Raw genomic sequence first — 23,595 nt, forward strand, 5'->3', positions numbered from 1 at the left:
AGTCCATCAGTCGTTTCCCAAATATATGTATAAAGCAAATGTATCTTGGACAGAAACATATTTGAATTCTGAGATAAATGTACCTAATTACATTCATTAGATCGTAACATTGAAAAATAAGTAACCACCTCCGTTCATGGGAGAGATATCACCTATTATACCTTTAAATCCAAAAATATACAGAAACAGTGAGTTGAATTGAACAATAAGAGAGCCAAAAATTTAGAAAGTAACAATGAAGGAAAACCACAGACTATATAACATCATATTTGATAATGTATGAAAGGAAGAGAGAAGACCTTCTGAGGCTCCTGGGCTTTAATTTAATTAACCTAGAAAATAGATAGTCCTAATGTTTATTGAGGATCTATGTTATAGTAAGTGCTTTCTTTAAGGTTATATCTTGATTTTGATAGCAGTTTTACAAGGAATTTTCCATTATTTAGTGTTTAAAGAATAACAATGGAAGGAAGACATTTTAGAGGTAAATATTTTGAAGAAATTTCAAAACAAACAGTGAAGTGTTAAGTTTTATGCATTAAGATCTGACCTCATTCAATCTGAAGGACAATTACAAATGGTACATTTTAAATTAGAAAGACAATTACATATACAAATGTAGGTTTACATTCTACAAAAATTTTACCAAAAATATTGATCACTTCTATGCTGTTAATCTCCCTTCCAAAAGAGGGATATAAATCAGTTTCTTTTAGGAACAATGACTTCTTCATAATCATTATCAAAACTTACTAGGTTTGGTGTCACTTCCACTCATTCTCCCTCTTGCTTTCTTATGCTTTCCTTTAACATGAACCTCTAGGGACTGGAGAGTCCAGGAGGAAGAACACAGGAAACCTAACTTCAGGATAGGGGGATAGAGAAGAAGTATCATTAAACAGACTACTACAATAGTATGTGGAAATATTTTAATAAGTATATTGAGGATGGTAAGCAGCTAATGAAAAGACAATGGGCCATAATAACAAGATTGAAATTTATCTTAAAAGACTTTTTTACATATGCCTGTATTGTGCCTGGAACTATTTTCACTTTGCTCTTTAAAAGCTGGTTCCATTTCATCACTGAGATTGTTGCTTAAATATCAACCACATAGAAACACCTTCCCTGACTACTCTGTCTACATCAGCTATCCCATGCTAATTCTCTATCATAAGACTCCATTTTTTCTTTTATATCACATAACACAATTTACAATAACATGTTTCCTTTTTTGTTCATGTGTTAAATACGTACTCCCTTCAATAGGCCATAACCTACATGAAAGCAGAGGCATGCCTTCTGACAACTACTGTGTCCCCAGCACTTAGTAGAGTTACTACAACTAGGAAATGCATAACAAATATTTGTAAATAAATAACTAGGCATATGTTATGGATTCAGTATCCACTGGGTCCCTGGACTGGCAGGATTGCTAGTGGACTGTGGCTAGGACAGGCTGGAACCAAGTATAAGTCTATTTCAGGATCTCTGGAGGCACAGATGGGCATGTCTGCCTCCAGATCACTGGGCCCACAGGACTGCTTGGGGACTATGGCTAGCAGGGTCTATGGCCCAGTTACAGGGCCATTTCAGAATCTACAGTTGGACTAAGTTTGGCAGACTTGTCCAGGGGCTCCCAGACCATGGCTGAGAGGGGCTGGAGCCAGTTCATGGGCCACTTCAGGGCCCATAGCCATTACTGTCGTCTGTGGACACAGATAGGTGTGACTCATCCCAAGCCCTTTAGTGTACGGTGCCGGGGGAAGGACCAACGCCAAGTGATGCTATAGCCAAGTCCACAGGGATACAGAGCCTTTCTGGGTCAGCCCACCTGGGCATGGACCTGCATACTCAAAATGGCCCTCATCAATCTTGACCAAGAAAACTGGGGCATCACAATCTCCTACCTGGATCCCAAAACTTCCACAAAGACACTTTTGTCTGTGGATGGCTGCCCAGTTATTGCTGCTGAGGGGGGAAGGGGTTCAAGAAGAAGACCTCCTGTTCTGCCATCATGCTGACCCCACCTGCTTGCAGTACTATGTTAAATAGAAGTGATAGGGGGCAACCTTGCCTTGTTCTGGATCTCAGAGGGAAATCTTTCAGTTTTTCACAATGTTCACTTTTCATATATGGCCTTTATAGTGTTGTGGTAAGTTCCTTCTACACATAATTGGCTGACAGCTTTTATCATGAAACAACGTTGAATTGTGTCAAATGCTTTTTCTACATCTATTGAAATGATCCGGTGTTTTCTCTCCTTCATTCTGTTAATGTGGTGTATCACATTTATTGATTTGCATTTGTTGAACCATCCTTGCATTCCAGGCATAAATTCTACTTGATCATAGTGCATGATTCCTTTAATGTGATCTTAGAGGGAAAGCTTTCCGTTTTTAATCATTGAGTATGATGTTAGCTATAGGCTTTCCATATATGACTTTTGTAAGAGTGAACTTGTCGATATGTAATTATATCTCAATAAAGCTGTGATCTAAATTTTAAATAAATAGCTTTCTGTAAGCATTAAAGAATCAATATTAAAGAAGAATATTAAAGAAGAATCCTACCCCCAGGAAAAGATTTAAGAATACCATATAATGGGAAAGTTCTCTAAGCCATATGTTTCTGCAATAATCAATCTGAAATACAAAAGGGGCTATTTATTGTTGGAGGAAAGGATTAGAAATTTCAACTAAGATGCTTTAGAGTGAATCTGCTCTAAGAAAATGAAATGAGTCTCTGCATCCTATTGGTGAGGCTTCAGACTTATTACATGTCCATATTTCGTTTGCTCAGTTTATAATGAAAGATTATTTATGAGGTTTACGAACAAGAGTATAGTTAACATCAGAGTCATAGATAAGTCTTCTGCATAAAAACTTATCCCAACAATCTAAGGACTGACTTGCCATAGTGTCGTTTTATTCACATTGAAAAGTCCTCTGGGAAAAAGTTTAAAATGCCTATTTTAAACGTTTCGTTTAACAATCAAACATCCATATTGTCTGTAAAAAATGTCCTGAAAAAACTGAGGTGATTCAAAAATTGAGAGACGTCTTTAAAAACAGGAATTTGTCTAGATAACTGAAAATGACAATGCATCTTTTAAAAATAATTCAGTTTTGTTAGTTGAATAATTTGTTTATTATAATTAAATAATTAATGTATTAATACAAGGTTTCTCAACTTCGACACTATTGGCATTTTGAATTGGATAATTCTTTGATTTGCTCCTTTGCATCATAGAATGTTTAGCCTCATCCCTGGTCTCTACCCATTGGATGCCAGTAGCACCCCTCTCTGAGTTGTAATAACCAAAACTGTCTCCAGACATTACCAAATATCCTAAGTGGGAAGGGAGCCAAATGACCACCAGTTTAGAGCCACAAGACTATAGGTTATTTGGTTAATTGAAACCTGATGTCATCCAACCTGTATTAAAGATTTTAAAAACAAAATCTTGATACAATTGTATTTATTTATTCTTTCAATAAAAAATATTGAACACCTATGAGTTCTGAACTGTTCTATGCTCTAGGAATACAGTGATGAACAACCAACTAATTCTATGTCATGTGGAGCTTATATTCTAATGGAGGGTGGTGAAGTTGTTCTTGGGAAAGCTTGACACATTCTCTACAATTTGGTGATAACTTATGAAGAGAGCTTGTACCTTTTGAAGGCAGGAAGCTGCTGGAGCTGTCTATACCAGCAAGGGAAAGTGTTTCATGATGTAGCATGCCTGAAAAGAAGAGGAAGAAGAAGACCCCTGGTTTCCTTGACTCCATATGAAGGCCCTCCAGAGTGTAAACAAGAAGAAAGGAGCCACATGGCTGCTCAGACAGCTTCCAAGTGAGGAGATTTCTCACCTTGAGCTATGGGTGTAAAATTCATTTCTTTGAGGCAGTATTAGGTGACAGAAACAAAAACTGAAACATGCCTCCAAGAAAATTAGGTGCCCAAACTACACGTTATACCACTAGGGTGCAGCAGAACCAAAATCAGCCTAAGCAAATGCTTCTTCACCAGGAATCATTGGCCAAAACCATAGAATGACCGCTCTCCTCTCTGTTTCTCCTCCGTGTGCCCTAAAACAGAGGCCAAATGCAGAAGCCGGAAGAAAGGAGCTATTTCAAAGAGGAAATGTATTCAAAGAGCAGAACACATCCTCCTTCCTTTGCTGCAGATTCCTCAGGCCATGGCCTATGCCTGTGGTGCAGTGGGTTAGAAGATCCATTGGAGAAGGGGGAAATAAATATAAATAAGATATGTGAAATCGGCTTTAAGATAGATAAGACTAGAGTGGAAAATTTTTTGTTGTTGGTCATACCACACAAACTTCCCGAACCAGGGATTGAACCCATGCCCCTGCAGTGGAAGCACGGAGTCTTAACCACTGGACTGCCAGGGAAGTCCTAGAGTGGAAATTTAACAAGTGAAAGTGACCTGAAAACCAAGGGATCTGCCAAATTATTATTAAAATATCTGGTACTCAGCAGGGAGGAGAAGTTTGACACAGCACAGTAGAGGACGTTGTTGGGAAATAATAACATCGTATCATGTACACACCCCCTCTGAGTTGTGACTGCTCAGTCACCTGATTGACCAACTGACGGTTACCCAAGTCTCTCTATGTTACCCAAGTCTCTCTACACAATATCTCTCTCCACTTACAAAAAGATAGCCTGAATAAGCTATTAGCAAACACCTCACAATTCTGATGGGTTAAACAAATTTTTGTGTTAATTTGAGGGCCTATTTATTTCTATGGGGAGATATTTTACATATTCTAAATAATTTAAAGATTATTTAGTACTTATTAAAACTAATACTTTGGAAGCACACACAGTTGTAAATTAACAATTCCATATATCTATCCTAACTTAACTAAAGATGGCCATTTCCACATGGAAGCAACCTAAATGTCCATCAAAGAGGAATGGATAAAGAAGACGTGGTAAATATATACAATGGAATATTACTTGACCATAAAAAGGAACGAAATTGGGTCATTTGTAGAGACATGGATGGACCTAGAGAGTGTCATACAGAGTGAAGTCAGAAAGAGAAAAACAAATGTCGTATATTAACATATACATATGGAATCTAGAAAAAATGGTATAGATGATCTTATTGGCACAGCAGAAATAAAGACACAGACATAGAGAACAGATGTACGGACACGAAGGGGGAGCGGTGGGAGGAATTGGGAGACTGGGATTGACATATATACACTATTGATACTATGTATAAAATAGACAACTAATGAGAACCTCCTGTATAGCACAGGGAACTCTAGTCAATGCTCTGTGGTGACCTAAATGGGAAGGAGATCCAAAAAAGAGGGAGTGTATGTATATGTATAGCTGATTCATCTTGCTGTACAGTAGAAACTAACACAACATTGTAAAGATACTATACTCCAATAAAAATTAATTTTAGAAAATGATGGCCATTTCCACTCTCCTTAAAAATTCTGTACTCTTCTGTTCTCTTTGAGACCTTCTAAATCTTCACAGTTAGCCTTAGAAATTTCCAAATATTTCATCTGTTCATTGACAGTTGAACAGACCTGGGGAAACTAAAATTCCTCAGAATTTCTATGAAACACTCTCCTTTAACTTACACATCAACAGTCCCGCTACAACATGAAATTCCCAACAAATTTTATTGTCTTGGGATAATATAACTAAAGTGAAAGCAAAGGATTTCAGAAGCCTCTTAAAATTATATTTTGCCTTGAGAAAGAACTGAATCAGATTATTCACAGGCATTGCTTAAATATTATTACAACAGCCTGTTTCACTCCTTAGAAACATGTTCCTGAGTTTTAAAACAGTTACACATAAAGATGTAAATTATTAAATCTGTTTGTAAAATATCTTTCATTGCAGCTCTCTGTTAATGTTGACCAGAATGCTCTATTGGAAAATATCCCACGCCCCAAAATTAACCTAAGCAGGGACAGCTATTTAAGAAATTTATATGACTAAATGGTAGAATAAAGAAAAATTTCAAAACTTCCTTCTCCCAAAATTCTAACAATGAGCAATTTGGTAATTTAAAACAAAGAAAAACAAACAATCCAAGATGCAAAAATGAAACAATCGAAACAATAGTAAAAGTCAACCAGGACCCCTGCAACTGCTTGTAAGCCCAGATCTCACCCTCTCTCCTTTCACTGGCCTATATTACTACAGTGGGCCCCTGCATCTACATACCTATGTGCCCCTGGGCTTACTCCCATCACTGACCACCACTGCCAAACACATACCCATGGGGAGACTGTACAGCCACAGGAGGGCACATTGACAGCCATGGCCTCTACAGTTGCTTGTGGGCCCAAATCCGACGCTGCCTCTTGTCACTGGGTGTAGCACTGGGCTCCCCTGCAGGTAGGCCCTCTAGCTGTATAGCTGCATTCCCCCAGCCAATCCCCATCACCAGAAACCACTGCCATGAGCCCATGGTGAGAATCTGCAGCCCCAGGAATGCACACCCACAGCCAGGGCCCCCGCAGCTGTGCCCCTGCAGTCGCCAGTACAGTGGCCCCAGCACTACAGATGTGTTTAAAACTGGCCCCTGCCACTACACAGTCGCCTACAGGTAGCCCCTTCAGCTGAGTGTGCGCACACCATCCTGCTCCATACTGTTGGACGTGGAGGTGCTACTGAGGATCCCAAGAGCCTATAAAGTCTCTGCAGGACCCCACCCTCTCAGTGTTCACCAAGGACCACACACTTGTTGATGTAGACCTCAGAGATCTGAGCTGGTGAGTCACCACGACCCCTTCCCCAAAATAAAACCAACATAAGTCCCCACTTTTTTTTTTACATCTTTATTGGAATATAATTGCTTTACAATGGTGTGTTAGTTTCTGCTTTATAACAAAGTGAATCCGTTATACATATACATATGTTCCCATATCTCTTCCCTCTTGTGTCTCCCTCCCTCCCACCCTCCCTATCCCACCCCTCCAGGCGGTCACAAAGCACCGAGCTGATCTCCCTGTGCTATGCGTAAGCCCTCACATGTGATGATCTTTACCTCTAGACCCAGGGTCAGAGCACACTCTGGCATGCCGCCACCTACAGGTGAAGGTCTTTCCTTACCAATCATACCATAAAATCTGGAAGAGGTGACTACTTCTTGAAATGTGCAGATACATATGCAAAGCTACAAGGATCACAAAGAATCAGAAAAACATGACACTACTAAAGAAACACAACAGGGGCTTCCCTGGTGGCACTATGGTTGAGAATCCACCTGCCAATGCAGGGGACATGGGTTCAACCACTGGTCTGGGAAGCTCCCACCTGCTGCGGAGCAACTAAGCCCATGAGCCACAACTACCGAGCCCGCGTGCCACAACTACTGAAGCCCACATGCCTAGAGCCCATGCTCCGCAATAAGAGAAGCCACTGCGTGAGAAGCCCGCACACCGCCACGAAGAATAGCCCCCTCTTGCCGCAACTAGGGAAAGCCCACATGCAGCAAAGGAGACCCAACACAGCCAAAAATAAATAAATAAATAAATAAAATTTATTAAGTAAAAAGAAACACAATAAACTTCCAGTAACTGACCCCCAAAAATGAAGATACAGAAATAGCTCAACAAAGAATTCAAGATAATCTTTCTAAAGAAGCTCTGAAAGCTACAAGAGAGCACAGAAAACCAGTTTATGAACTCAGGGAAACAACAAGAACAGAATAAGAAGCTTGACAAAGAGATAGAAGACATAAAAAGGAATTAAACAGAAATTTTGGAGCTGAAGAATACAATCACTGAACTGAAAACTCAATAGAGAGTTTCAACAGCAGACTGGACCAAGCAGAAGAAAGAATAAGTGAAGACGGATCATTTGAAATTATCCAGAGTTTCAAAACCAAAAATGAAATGGAATAAATAAAGCCTACGGGACTGATAGGACAACAATAAGGGAAACAATATATGCAAAATTGGAGTCCCAGAAAGAGAAGAGAAGAAAGGGTAAAAAGCTATGTAAAGAGGTCATGGCTATGTAAAGAAGAACTTGCCAAACCTGGGGAGAGATTTGGACATGTAAGTTCATGAGATTAATAGGTCACCCCAAAATTTCAAACTGAAATGTTCTTCTCCAAAACACATTGTAATAAAAGTGTCTAAAACCAAAGACAGAGAGAATTTTAAAAACAGCAAGAGAAAAAAATTGGAAAATTTAGGAAAAGAATTCTCTCATACAAAGGAACCTTGATGAGGCTATCATGATATTTCAGAAGAAACTTTGCAGGCCAGGAGAGAATGGAATGATCTATTCAAAGTGTTGGGAAAAAACTGCCAACCAAGTATACTTTACCCAATAAGGTAAGTCCTTAGGAAAACAAGGGAGGTAGACTTTGCATAAGAAACAAGAGCCACTAGACATGCCTTAAAAGAAACACTGACAGGGCTTCCCTGGTGGCGCAGTGGTTGAGAGTCCGCCTGCTGATGCAGGGGACACGGGTTCGTGCCCTGTTCTGGGAGGATCCCGCATGCCGCGGAGCGGCTGAGCCCGTGAGCCATGGCTGCTGAGCCTGCGCGTCCGGAGCCTGCACTCCGCAACGGGAGAGGCCACAGCAGTGAGAGGCCGGCGTACCGCAAAAAAAAGAAAAAGAAAAAGAAACACTGACAGATGTTTTTCAAGCTGAAATGAGCATATGAAAATATACAAACACACCAATAAAGGTAAGTTTAGAGTTTCATTCAGAATGCTCTAATTGTAATATGGTAGTGTGTTAACTACTTAACTCTACTATAAAGGTTAAGGGACAAGTGTATTGAAAATAGTTATAGCTACAATAGCTTTTTAATGGATAAAAATATGTAAATTGTGACACCAAAAAAATAAAATGTAGGTGAGAGAGTAAAAGGGTAGTTTTTGTATGCAATAAAAATTAAGTTGTTATCAATGTAAAATACTGTTATATCTGTAAGATATTTCAAATAAATCTCAGGTAACACACAACAAAAACCTATAATAGTACACACAAAATAAAGAGAAGGTAATCAAATTATACTACTATCTAAAACCATTCAATTCACAAAGGAAGACAGCAAGAGAAGAAGAAAGTAACAAAGGAACTACAAAGCAGCCAGAAAACAATTAACAAGATAATTAGCAATAGTAAGACCTTACCTATTGATAATTACTTTAAATGTAATGGATTAAATTATACAATTAAAAGGCACAGAGTGGCTGATGGGGTTAAAAAATAAAAAACAAGACCTGGGGCTTCCCTGGTGGCACAGTGGTTGAGAGTCCGCCTGCCGATGCAGGCGACGCGGGTTCGTGCCCTGGTCCGGGAGGATCCCGCATGCCGCGGAGCGGCTGGGCCCGTGAGCCATGGCCGCTGAGCCTGCGCGTCTGGAGCCTGTGCTCCGCAACGGGAGAGGCCACAACAGTGAGAGGCCCGCGTACCGCAAAAAAACAAACAAAAAAACCAACAAGACCCAACTACATGCTACCTAAAAAAACTCATTTCAGCTTTTAGGACACACATAGGCTCAAAGTGAAATAATAGAAAAACACATACCATGTAAATAGAAACTAAAAACGTGTATTCTTATATCAAACAAAATAGACTTTCAGTCAAAAACTTCAATAGGAGACAAAGAAGGTCATAATATAGTGATAAAATGGTCGATTTATCAAGAGGATAAAACAATTACAAATATATGTGCATCCAAGATGCCTCATTTCCACAATACAGGCCAACAGGCGCTCTCATAGGACTCGGAAATATAACTCACTGGCAAAAATCTAGCAAGCTTGCATTCATCCTGTCTATATTTGCCAGCAAATTTAAAGTATTTTCTAATATTAGTTTCAAATTCAATCTCGTCATAGTTCAGTAGTGACCTCTGATACTCCACTTCACGCCTGCTTACAAGTTTTCTCATGGATTCTGGCTATCATCTTAAAATGACTTGTACTCAGTTCTCATCTAGGTTTTATAATCAGTCTCTGTTACAGAATGAGCTGTATGAAGAGTTCCTGAAATCCCAAATGTACTTGTGTCCGTCAGAGTTCCTGCAGAAAGAGATGACATATTTAAAGGGGGTGATTGACAAGAGTTTAATGAGAGGACTGTTTACAAGGTGTGGGCAGGGTTAAGGAAGCCAGCAATGATGATGAAGCATCCGGGAGCTAGCAACAGCTAGAGAGGGATTATCCACACACCCTATGACCTGAAGAGCAAGGGCTGCCATCACTACTAAATCTGGAGAGAGGATTCAGAACTGTAGGCAAGAGACTTGGATAGGCTCTGTATCCTTCAGCAGAAGAATACAGCCCCCCTCCCATGCCCTGAAGGTGCTTCCCATGGTCAATCCTAACCAGGAAGCCAGAGAACAAGGGAACCCACTGATGTCCTCCATAACGGTCAGCCTCTCAGGGCTCAGAACAAGGTGCAGAGGGTAGAGATTGGATCTGGAAACAAATGGGCAATATTCACCACAATTAGAATTGAATACTGTGAAAGTGTCATTTATTCCTAAATTAGTTTACAAATTCAATGTATTTCTATGTTAAAATATTATTTTTTGAAACATGACTTTAAATTTTTCTCATAAACCTGTGATGCAGAACAAAAGTGTGGAAACTAAAAGCAATGAAGGTGTATATGCCTTACTAAATAGTTAAACACATTAACACACTACAATAATAACATAATTTTGAATGTAGTGAAGGAATAGTCCAGTAGTAATGTAAATATGTAAAAAGGGAATTTGATGTACAAAACAGATGTGTATTTCAGTTATATGTGTAAAAATAAATAACCACTTATAAAATATTAAAGCTGGATTCCTATGTTAATTCTTACATAAAATAAATTTCAATATTATTTTATAATACTGGTGAATAATTTATCATCTTGAAGTGCAGAAATCTTTTCTAAGCATAGCACAGCATAAAGGAGTCATAAAGGAGATCTTAATAAATTTTACTACTTGAAAATGTAAAAGTTTCAATACCACCACTAAATAAATAAATACATAGATAAATAAATAAATAAAGTCAAAGACAATAAACTGGGGAATTATTTGCCACACATGTGAATAATATATGGATAATTCCTAAATATGTAAAGTACTTTTACAAATCAATAAGAAACAGATGAAATATACCCTCCCCAAAATTATCTATAGTTATGAAGAGTTTCTAAGAAAATAAAGACAAACAAATTGAACTAAAAGAGTATTAACTTCATTTGTAATTGATGAAATGCAAAAAAAGATTGAGATAACATTTTCTGCCTCTCAGATGGGATATTTTAAAGTTTGATAGTGTCCAATGTTGGTAAGGGTTTAGAGAAACTTGTAAGTTATACTGCTAGGTAAGCGTGTAATTTGGTACAGAATTCTTAGATGGCAATGTATTGTTGTCTATTATAAATTTTAAACATGTATACTTTTTAATAAGACAATTCTACCATTAGCAATTTATCCTGTGACTATAATCAAACAAGTATACAAAGGTAGGAGATGTGCCGTTGCCTCTAGGCTACCTTATCATCAGAATCTGCATTTTCACAGAGGCCTTACCCTCTATCTTTGGAAGGCCAAACAGCTGAATGTCTACCTGTAGGTCATTTCTGGAGCCCCATGATTTGTGTGTCATCATTGTTCACGTAATCACATAGGTAATCATCTTATTTAACTAATGTCAATAATATAAACTTAGCATTTGGTTGAATTTATTAATATTTGTACATTTGTTTAAATATAATCAAGCATTTGACCTGTAAATTGAATCAAAAAACTCTCTACATGATTTATATGTTGAAACTCTTTTCGGTGTGATGAAATATAAATCTATATGTATTATCAATAATAAAATGCTACAGTAATGGTTTTGAAAAACCTGCTAAATTTATATACAAAGTTAAATATCAAGAACTTCATTTAATAATTCACTAATATGAAATAGAAACTTTTATTATAAAAGTTCTTTATTTTAAAATTATAAAGTTAATAAGGACATTGATAGTAGATACACTATTTAAAAAGTGAAATATCTTTGATAAAACCATTCATAAAAATTTAAATAATATACTTAACACACATTTATAAAATTTGAGAAAGTAATACAAATGTAATAGAAATTAATTGTATCATAATTCTAATCTTTGCAGAATACCTCTGTTAGACATAATAATCTTTAAAAATGAAATAAATGATTTTTAACACTTAATTTCCATTTAAGTCTTTTAAGATGGATTCTATTGGGGCATTTTTCACATGTTACAAAGATAAATTAGCAGCAGAATATCAATTCTGCCACCTCAAAATATCATAAGGGAGAAAAATTCATGAAAAATCATATTTAATAAGGAAGAATGTTTCACTGTTGTTAAAGGATATGAATAAGAAGGGATTAAAGAAAAGTGAAGTATCCAAAAATATCTTGTTCTCTACTCTTCCACAAGGAAGAGGAAGTGTTTGTCTTGTATGGAAAATTTGCGGTATTATGGTCACAAGAGTAATACACCACCCGCCCTGTTGAGTAATTAATGTTCCTACACTATAATATCCTTGTGTTATATTTACATAATAAGGTTTCAATATTAAATTATAATGAAAAGAATTGCCTTCAGACGAAATATAAGATTTATTTTTATATCCCAGAAAGTTATTCTGTGAAAGCTCAAGCCAAGTATTGATTTTAACACTTGGCCATGAATCATTGAGCAGAAAATTGTGCACCTGCAAATATGTGTAAAGTTGTTGTCGCCTCATTTGTTAGAGTGACAAAAAGCTGGACATGGTTTAAATGTCCTTCAAAAGTTCCTGTTCTATAAATTATGGAAAAATTTAAACATTAGAAATAAGAAGATAAACTCCAAATACATTGATGAATATAAAAGTAATTTTCAAAGCCTAAAAGCATGCATGGTATGATCTTATCTGCATAAAAATGAATACATGAATAAATGAATACTGCATAAAAATGAATATACAATATATAGAAACTGCACTTATATATAAACTTAAAAAAATCTCTCAAAGTAGATAGAAGAAATTGTTCACTGTGATTGACTTTACAAGCATGTACTAAGGATAAGATGGGAGGTCTTTTACCTGTCATATTTTTCTCATATTATTAACTATAAAAATATTATTTTTATAATTTGGGGAAAAGTGATAAAACAAAGGATAAAATCATACATATTTTGGCTGGTTCAAACATGATTATTAATTATTAATATCGTTAATTATATATTCATTAAATCATTAATGCATAATTGTTTATTAATATTGGTTCCTCCTGATTGATAATAATTAATAAATAATGGACTGTGGTCAGTGTGATTTATCATTTAATAATTCATATAACTCACCCACTAGATAATTTCTCTCTTTTTACCAGTCAAAAGCCATTTGCTGATAGTACACATTAAATTGCATGTTTACAAGATAAACGTGTATAATTTTTAAACATTCTCTAATTAATCTATGTAACTGTTAAATGGAGAATGCAGAGGGAATTGACCAATACACTGAAATAATAAAAAGTCCCTTTGAAACCAGGGATATTTTCAAACACATAGCAAGTCTGTGAGTCATCGGGTGTGGGGATTACCAGGTTTTATATATTTATATATATATATATATAACTAATGTGAATTTAAATATTATATAAATATATATATGAAACTAACATGAATTTAAATCAACTGAGACCAGTTGATCTTATTCTTAAGTATTTTTTATAGTAATGGGACATTACTATATCCAGCTAATCTTCCAGAAAGGCACTATATTCTAATGTCTAATTGAAATTGCTTCTTCTGACATTCAAATTCATTTTTCCCATTAGGAGAAATAGGCTACAGTACAAAACAAAAACCTCCAAATAATCCAGAACAATAGAATTAAACTTGCTACTGAGCCTCCAAAGCCTCAGAAGCTGTGTTATGATGTAAGAAATTGGGCTGAGTTTCAAAGTACGTAGTCAAGCTACATGAGGCTGTTCAACTGGGTTGGACCTGTAAAATAGCCTATTGCTCACCACTCGATAAAAGACATATAAATCCACAATAATAGACTGTTTAAGACCTGCAAATGAAAGAGGAAGGAAAAACATGACAGATGCAAAGAAATTCACATCACTAAGGTATGAATACATATACTATGTGCCCAGCTCTGTGCCAAATGGTGTGTCTCCTTTTCAGTTAACGAATGTGTAAAAGTAAAGATCAAAGGGAATAAACAACTAAAATAGAACTACCATATGACCCAGCAATCCCACTCCTGGGCATATACTCTGAGAAAACCGTAATTCAAAAAGATACATGCACCCTAATGTTCATTGCAGCACTAATTACAGTAGTCAGGACATGGAAGCAACCTAAATGTCCATCAACAGAGGAATAGTAAAGAAGATGTGGTACATATATACAATGGAGTATTACTCAGCCATAAAAAAGAACAAAATAATACCATTTGCAGCAACCCGGATAGATGTAGAGATTGTTATACAGAGTGAAGTAAGTCAGACACAGAAAGACAAATATCACATGATATCACTTATATGTGGAATCTAAAAAAAGGGTACAAATGAACTTATTTACAAAACAGAAGTAGAGTCACAAATGTAGAAAACAAAGTTATGGTTGTCAGGGGATAAGTAGGAAGAGAGATAAATTGGGAGATTGGGATTGACATATACACATTGCTATATATAAAATAGATAACTAATAAGAACCTGCTGTATAGCACAGGGAACTCTACTCAATACTCCGTAATGGCCTATGTGGGAAAAGAATCTTAAAAATAAAAAAAAAAAAGAGTGGATATATGTATATGTATAACTCACTTTGCTGTACACCTGAAATTAACACAACATTGTAAATCAACTAGACTCCAATAAAAATTTTTTTAAAAAGAGATCAAAGTGAAATTGGGAGTGCAGAGGTAAGCTCCACGGGTGTCAAGGAAAATTTTGGGGATGAGTTAAGTCTGGAAGAAAGCAGAAACATTTTATCGACCAAAATAAAACAATATTTTTTAAGCCCCTCATACCTCCCTAAGGTCAGTCTGTTTTGTTGATACTTAAAATGTTATCATTTCCCCATTTTGTTGTTTCCTGGAATGAGGAGACTGATTTGCTGCCCAATAAACTCCATTGTCCTCCTTATGCAATAAAGGAAATCCTGACTTAAACACACAGCCACAGAGCAAGTTTATTTTCTTAAGTCTTAGGGTTGAGCTTCCTAAAATACAGTTAAAGTATTCATCCTTAAAGATTTTTTTCTTTGAATCTTATCAACAAAACACTCTTATACTTAGAAACTGAGGAGAGAGACAGAGAGGAGGAGGGAGAGACAGAAAGAGAAAGAATGGATTCATCCAAATCATCTGCATCACAAAGCACAGGTAAAATTTGCAACTATCCCATTTCTTTCATAGATCTTTTTGTGGAAGAGATGTTAAATACGTTGGGGATAGGACAATAGAAAATATCCAGTAGAGTAAAAGAGGAGAGACAGAGAGTGAAAGAGAGGAAAATAAAAGAGGATGGTTAGAAGACTAGATGTTAGAAGACTGGATTGCTGGAGATTGAGTTTAGGGAGAGCTACCCTTTCCATAGTTCATTGTGTCCCATTGGGCAAGTCACTTCACATCTCTGCAACTCACTCTCTCCTTGTAGGTAAAATGTGTGTTGGGAGGGAGGAGGAGAGGAACTCCTAGATCATCAATGTTTTATCTGACTCACTTACAAAGGACTTGGTAAAGGAGACACTGAAAAGAGGAGAGCAGGAGAGAGACAGGAAAATCAGGGAAGAGTGAGAGGGAGAAAGAGAGAGAGAAAGATAGGGAAAGAAGGGGAGAAATCTGGGAGAGTTAGAAAGGAAAAACTGCACATCTATCCAAGTCTATGAGTCAGAGTCTTAAAGTTTGTAATGAATTACTCCAGTGGTTGTTTAAGTGTGGTCCCCAGGCCAGCAGCACCCTCAGCTCCTGGGAACTTGTTGGTTCCATACCAGCTCTACTGAATTTTTAACTCTGGAGGTGAGGCCCCACAATCTGTGTTTTAACAAGCCCTCCAAATGATTCTGATGCATGCTGAAGTTTGAGAATTACTCAATATAGACAATGCAAGTGGAAGGAGATAAGCAGGGTAATAGGAATTTCTTATATCTCTTTTGTAGATTTTAAGGGAAGATTGACCATGTCTATGTCTTTCTCCAGAAAGAGGATGCTTCTCTTCCCAAGTGTTCTTATGGACCGTTGCTGGGCTCTGCATCCTGCTACTGAGTGCCTGTTTTATCACCAGATGTGTTGGTGAGTTCTGAAGGTCAAATTCAAGCTCCGTGGTGAATATTAGGAGTGAATTCTTCCTTGTTGCCTGTGAGTTCTCTTCTCCCACAAAGGCTATTTCTATTCCAATTTTCCCCCGATTTATCTCAAGCCAGAAACCCCAACCAGTATAAAACTGTTACCAAATTTCAGTGACCTGTGACACATTTTTCACGGTACGCATCTTTTGTCTCCTTAGTGGCCCTGAGTCCTCCACCCACACCCCCGTACCCTTGTCATTAGTGTAACCCTGCCCTGAGATCCTAGCCAGAGGCACAACAAATCACTTCTTGGAAGGAAGGTTTGAGAGGTTAGACTTGGCATAAGAGAGAGCGCAAACACATTTGTTTTCTTTGGGTCTTTGGGCCTGAAAAAATGTACGTTTATTTTCATAAATAAGGAAAACCATGAAATGTGAATTCTCTCTTCTTTGAGTAAGTAAACCTCGGTTCCTCTCCATGCTGAAGGAAAAGTAGATAGTAAGGAAATATCATAATTATTGGTACTTTTATAACTACAGAGATGATATAATGTATTTTTATCAAGAGTAATGAACATTAACTGTGCCCCTTTCCTTACAGTGACATATCACACCTTTCAGCTCTGTGATGAGAAAAAGTTCCAGCCACTCGAGAATTCCACGGAGTTCTCCTGCTATAATGATGGATTAGGTAATCAAATTTGAACAGCTAAATTTACACATCAACATTTTCTGGCTTCTAGATTGATTTGGGGATAAACAAAGTAGTCGAGTTAGGTCCTTTTAAATGCAAAATCTTGCCTGTACTGTCAGAGAATAATGAGGAGTTGGTAAGAGGACAGGAATAAAACTTTGGAAGTGCAATTAGCATTGGGGCAGGACACTTTGCAGACATTATAGCAAACTTTTAGAATAAATTTGAGGTATATGTCTGAAGAGTCAATCTAGAAGTGGAAGGTGTTATTCCCAGAAGTGCACTTTTTGTTTTTATTCATCACCTGCTTCCAAAATGAGGTGAAGGAGAAAAAAATGCATGGAGTAGGAAATTTGGAAATACCTCAGAAGTATGCTCCCTATACTCTTGCATATACTCCTGATCCAAGTCTTAGCAAAATGCTACATGACAGTAGAAAATGACTTCCTTCTCTGGGCTACAATTTCCTCACCATTAAATTGAGAGAGACAGTACTATTTATTTTTAATTTTTTTAATAGATTTTTTTTTTTTGCGGTACGCGGGCCTCTCCCTCTGTGGCCTCTCCCGTTGCGGAGCACAGGCTCCGGATGCGCAGGCTCAGCGGCCATGGCTCACGGGCCCAGCCGCTCCGCGGCATGTGGGATCTTCCCGGACCGGGGCACGAACCCGTGACCCCTGCATCGGCAGGCGGACTCTCAACCACTGCGCCACCAGGGAAGCCCTTAATAGATCTTTATTGGAGTATAATTACTTCACAATACTGTGTTAGTTTCTGCTGTACACCAAAGTGAATCAGCCAATGCATACGTATGTCTCCATATCCCCTCCCTCTTGAGAATCCCTCCCACCCCCCGTATCCCACCCCTATAGGTCATTGTAAAGCACCGAGCTGATCTCCCTGTGCTATGCTGCTGCTTCCCCCAGCTAACTAGTTTACATTCAGTAGTGTGTATATGTCGATGCTACTCTCACTTCGCCCAGCTGCCCCCTCCCACCCCGTGTCCTCAAGGCCATTCTCCATGTCTACATCTTTATTCCTGCCCTGCAACTAGGTTCATCAGTACCTTTCTTTCTTTTTTTTTTAGATACCATATATATGCATTAGAATACAGTATTTGTTTTTCTCTGACTTACTTCACTCTGTATGACAGACTCTAGGTCCATCCACCTCACTACAAATAACTCAATTTCGTTTCTTTTCATGGCTGCATAATATTCCATTGTATATATGTGCCACATCTTCTTTATCCATTCATCTGTCAATGGACATTTAAGTTGCTTCCATGTCCTGGCTACTGTAAATAGAGCTGCAATGAACAATGTGGTATGTCTCTTTTTGATTTATGGTTTTCTCAGGGTATATGCCCAGTAGTGGGATTGCTGGGTCATATGGTAGTTCTATTTTTAGTTTTTTAAGGAACCTCCATACTGTGTTCCATAGTGATTGTATCAAGTTACATTCTCACCAACAGTGCAGGAGGGTTCCCATAAACTTCAAAGACTTAAATTCTGTAAGTCTAAGAACTGTAGCCCATCTGGACAACCAGTTTGGAGATTCTGTGGAGGGTACATTGTTTGGGCAACATGAGAGGTGGTTGCTTCGAGGTCACTCAGATAAAATGCATAATTTTCCTCTGAACTTGGAAGTCTATGAACAGATAATAGGGTTCCATGTCAGTAGCATAACAGGGGTTTCAAGGCTTCGGACGATAAATGAGGAACTTTATGGGCTCACAGGAAGGTTTCTGTTATCTTACCCAATTCTGTAACTTACCCAGTTCTGTGAGGACTCTCACAGAAACTTCTCTCCTTCTAGGTTCAGTCAAGAATTGCTGTCCATTGAACTGGGTACATTTTCAATCCAGCTGCTATTTCTTTTCTACTAACACCATGACCTGGACAGCAAGCTTAAAAAACTGCTCGAGCATGGGAGCTCATCTGGTGGTTATCAACACACAGGAGGAGCAGGTAGTTGGAGTACAGTTTCCTCCAGTGCCAATGAAACACCCTTCACAGGACACATCCCTTTTTCCATACATGTGTACTGTATTTGGCCCACAGTTACTATTTGTTAAGTGAATTTACTGAAATACATGCTGTTCTTATCATTTCTGTAAGTCAATACCAACTTTATTTTCATTACTAGTTTCATTTCTAGTTTCATTAGAAACTAGAAAAAAAGGAACTTCCATGTTCAGTTCCTTAATTAGTAAGGCAGGAAAAAAGAGGGTTGGGACTTCATTTTAGAATGACCAGTATGCTTATAAACATGTGAAAGAGGGCAAGCAAAATGTCCATTATCTTTAAGCTATGATTTGTAATGTTTTGGGCTACCAATAACAGTAGACAAATTTTGACTGTGTTACTGAGAACCTCCTTCTCTGTTGAAGGTTCTTTTTCATTGGTTTAATTTTATGTTATGTATGTTTTACCACAGTAAACAAATCAGGAGGTAATCCTCTATGATCTTACCATTTCAGGCCCATTTTTCTGTCATCTCTAGTCTAGATCCTACTTTATTTCTTTTAATAACAATTACGTTCAACATTTGTTCAGAATTGGGATAATTGATCTCCTCATATTTTGTGTGTATCTTCCATAGGAATTCCTTTACAGTATGAAACCTAAAAGGAAAGAGTTTTATATTGGACTGACGGACCAGGTGACTGAGGGTCAGTGGCAATGGGTAGATGGTACACCTTTCACAAAGTCTCTGAGGTAACTTCCTTCTTGTAGTAGAATTATAACACTAGCCCAAATTGTAAAGTTAGACCACCGTTGAGGAGAGTCCTCAGAACTTCCTTCTGGTCCAGGAGGTATATTCAAGTCCATTCTTGGTGATATTAGATGCAAGAAGGGAAAGAGCTGATGTAGAAGACAGAAAAGAGAAGTACAAGGATCTACTGCTCCCATCTCCTAGAACTAGATCAAGAATAGAGGGGAAATAAGAGATGAAATGAGAAGAGGCTTAGAATTGTGCACTAATTCATTGGAAATGCATGCAAGACAAAGAGTGGAATTTGTAGTCTTATGCCCACAAACTGCAATCAATGAGACAAAAACAGGGATTTGAGAAAGATAACAGATTCTTATGGAGTAAAAGTAGGATGCTTTGATCCTTTAACACATTGTTTCACTATAGCACTGTAACATGACTGAAGTATGTGCCTCAGTTAATACAAACTCTGTAGAATAAAGGGAGCAAACATGATATATGAGTATGAAGGAAACAATCCATCAGGATATCAATCCTTCCCATAACATCTCATTCTGGATCTAAAGCCATGAGACATCATCGCAGAACAGCAAGTCAGAAAGATCCAGTTTAACTTCACTGTTCACAAACTCTGTGACTTAGAGAAATGGTTTAGCTTTTCTGAGATTCCTTTTCTTTATCAATAAGAGATTATAATCCCTGCCTCACAAAATTGTTGTGAAGTTAAACAACACAAATGTAATTTGCCTAGTTTACAGGTCACTTTACCTCTTGTAAATCTCCCATGTCTCTCTCTTTCAGTTTCTGGGATATAGGAGAGCCCAACAACATAGTTACAGTGGAGGACTGTGCCACCATAAGAGACTCTTCAAATCCAAGGCAAAACTGGAATGATATGCCCTGTTTCTTCAATATGCTTCGGATTTGTGAAATGCCAGAAAGAAATAGTTGAACAGAGAAAAATCACCAAGACAGAAGGCACAACGTAAACGTATAAATGAGAAGGAACAAGCGATAATCACAGCTGCACAACTCTAACATAAGTGTGCATTGCACTTTATAAGGACTTCATAAGTGTTTGTCGCTTTGATGTAAATAAAAATACATCATTTTGAATGTTATAATTCATGATATTGACAGAAGTGCATTTTTCTCTACATCAGTCTCGGGATTTCTCAGAATTTACCAACCTTCTCTAGCAATGTTGTGGGCGGGGGGGAAAGGAGTATTTCTCCTTTTGGTACATTTGCTTCAGTTATGAGTATTTGTAAGAAAATACAGGGACACAGAACAAGCACCAAATCCAGCAAATAAGAGGATTTTGGAAAGTGCCTTGAACAATTCGAAATCAGGCTCTGTGTCATGTCTTCTTTTTAGTTCCTGAAAAGTCTGTCTTCTCTTCTCAATTTCATCCTGTTTTTCACTCCCTACCTAAGCATATCTCCTATGTTCTCCTATATAATAAGTAGGAAACTTCTTCAAGTCATGAAAAGTATTCCTGCTTAAAAGACTGGTGTGGACTTTCCGGCCAAAGGCATTCACTGCACCTTCTTAGAAAGATCATGCTAACCTTCAGCTCCAAAGAGACTGTCATCCAGTCTACTCATCTCAGAAACTCCATTTCCTCTCTATTCTCTTCCATTGACTAACTGGATTGCACCCAAATGTATCTATTGCTCAGCCAGAACCAGAGTCCAATAGTCAAATTATTCTAAGACAACAGTCAACTTGACACTTTCCTGTCTCAAGCCTATCCATTTATTGCATAATATTCTATCAATACTGACAAGATTATTCAAGAATATATAAATAACATGGAAGCTTTTATAACCATGTTTCTTGCACACAGCACCATAAAGAGACCCTTGAATCATTGGAATTAACGTGTAATCATTGAATGGGAAAATTCAACTGAACAAGTGAAAATAATATATTAGCTTTCTTTTTTTTTTTTTTTTTGGTGGTACGCGGGCCTCTCACTATTGTGGCCTCTCCCGTTGTGGAGCACAGGCTCCGGACGTGCAGGCTCAGCAGCCATGGCTCACAGGTCCAGCCGCTCTGCGGCATGTGGGATCTTCCCGGACCGGGGCACGAACCCGTGTCCCCTGCATCGGCAGGCGGACTCTCAACCACTGCGCCACCAGGAAAGCCCTATATATTAGCTTTCTTTACAAACATTTATTTCTCTTAGGCATAAGTGACAATCTGTGGTTTTGAAATCAATATGCCTTTAAAACAAAAGTCATTCAACCTGAAAGTAATCCAATAAAAATATCTTCAACTTTCTAATTTCTTTTTTTCATCTCATAAACATCAATGAGGAAACATTGAAAAACATGTGGACATTTTTTTGTTCATTGTTGTTGTATTTCAGGTGGCTATAATTATCTTACATTTTACATCAATATTGAAAGATATAAAAATATTAATGTATATTATTTCACCATTTATAATTTAAGTTATACAACTAACTCTGCCTTCAAAGTTTGGCAAGAAAGGAAACAATTGTTAAGGGTTTATTTGCCAAAGTAAAGATCATTAGAACCTAAATTATTTTTTTTTTTTAACATAGAACCTAAATTATTTATCAGGAAAATTCTTCTTTGAGAAGGAAATCATCCAATTGAGACTGTTTTTAAATATCGTATTTTATAGGACTACATAAATACTTAGGCACCGGAAAACCCAAAAAGTTGCAAAAAATAAAGAGTAATTAATCATTCATATTCCCAAGACCATATTCCCCAAATAAACCACTGTTATGACTTAAATACTATTACCATTGGGGTCCCCAATTTTTTAAAAAGAAAAATCACTGTACTACATCTTATAAAAATGATACATATTTATTATTAAAAATTCCTACAGAGCACAATTGTATAAAGATGAAAGTGAAAAAAATTCAAATCCCAAGTTGATATAGTTAGAAATCATACAACAGATGAGTCTTTTAAAACATTAAATTTAATTTTACTTGAATTTAACAAATAAAAAAATTGAGGTGGGGCTTCCCTGGTGGCGCAGTGGTTGGGAGTCCGCCTGCCGATGCAGGGGACACGGGTTCGTGCCCCGGTCCAGGAAGATCCCACATGCCGCGGAGCGGCTGGGCCCGTGAGCCATGGCCGCTGAGCGTGCGCGTCCGGAGCCTGTGCTCCGCAACGGGAGAGGCCACAGCAGTGAGAGGCCCGTGTACCGCAAAAAAAAAAAAAAAAAAAAAAAAATTGAGGTGAAATTTAAGAATTCTTGAACTTCAAGAATTTTATAGGCCTTATAGATTACCACAAAAATTTTTTTCCTGAAGGGTCCCTAAAAGAAAAATGATAAGGAATCAAGTAAAATGTTCTTCTTGCTTTCCTATTTCTTCTTCTTCCCACCCCCCTTTTCCTTTCTCAACAATATAGCCCTAAAATCATTCATTGGATGGGGCATAGCTAGGTAGTTTTTGCATGTGCATGTGTGAATGCATGGGGGGAAGTATAACATATATAGATATACATATAAGAAACCGATAATCATAGTTACTTTGAAGAGGCATTTAGGGGTTCAGGGTGAATGAGAGATTCACCTTATACTTTTATTAATGTTTTTTACTGTTTGCCTTTTTAATGCACACATACATTACATTTTCAAACATAAAAAGTGTTTAGATTTTTTAAGTGTTTCAAAGTTCTAGAACTATTGCAATGTCCTAAAGAAATAGGCAATTATTTTTATAAAATTACTATCAGCTGTCTTAAAGAAATTGTGAAGACTAGGAGAGGTGCCATGAGACTTGAGGATACACTGAAAGGGACCAAGTGTGGAAACAGGGAGAACAATCAGAAGGCCATTGCAATAATCCAGGTAAGAGATGGTAACTTGGTCTGTGATAGTAGC

At 37.5% G+C, this 23,595-nt stretch overlaps 2 protein-coding genes across 2 annotated transcripts in view; one reads left to right on the forward strand and one right to left on the reverse strand.

The window, feature by feature from the left end:
• Nucleotides 1-7,523: 7,523 nt before the first annotated feature.
• Nucleotides 7,524-23,595, reverse strand: part of NECAP1 (NECAP endocytosis associated 1) — a 37,947-nt gene continuing 21,875 nt past the window's right edge. The window contains exon 10 of the mRNA XM_004279096.3: nucleotides 7,524-10,055. The gene's annotated coding sequence lies outside the window, so the exon portion shown is untranslated. The remainder of the gene's footprint in view (nucleotides 10,056-23,595) is intronic.
• Nucleotides 15,207-20,847, forward strand: LOC101283525 (C-type lectin domain family 4 member E). The gene is made up of 6 exons (XM_004279137.4): nucleotides 15,207-15,403; nucleotides 16,220-16,312; nucleotides 16,909-16,998; nucleotides 18,820-18,971; nucleotides 19,606-19,721; nucleotides 20,521-20,847. The coding sequence occupies exons 1-6, from the start codon at nucleotides 15,367-15,369 to the stop codon at nucleotides 20,669-20,671; spliced, it is 639 nt and encodes a 212-aa protein (XP_004279185.1). The 5' UTR covers nucleotides 15,207-15,366; the 3' UTR covers nucleotides 20,672-20,847.

This window comes from Orcinus orca, chromosome 11 (assembly GCF_937001465.1).
Source record: "Orcinus orca chromosome 11, mOrcOrc1.1, whole genome shotgun sequence".
Taxonomy (NCBI): Eukaryota; Metazoa; Chordata; class Mammalia; order Artiodactyla; family Delphinidae; genus Orcinus; species Orcinus orca.

Bases quoted from the DNA above. Each gene is read 5' to 3' on its own strand.
- LOC101283525 (XM_004279137.4), top strand. From the start codon at position 15,367: ATGGATTCATCCAAATCATCTGCATCACAAAGCACAG. The intron at 16,999-18,819 runs GTAATCAAATTT...CTCTCCTTCTAG, and splicing joins CTGCTATAATGATGGATTAG to GTTCAGTCAAGAATTGCTGT. The intron at 19,722-20,520 runs GTAACTTCCTTC...TCTCTCTTTCAG, and splicing joins CCTTTCACAAAGTCTCTGAG to TTTCTGGGATATAGGAGAGC.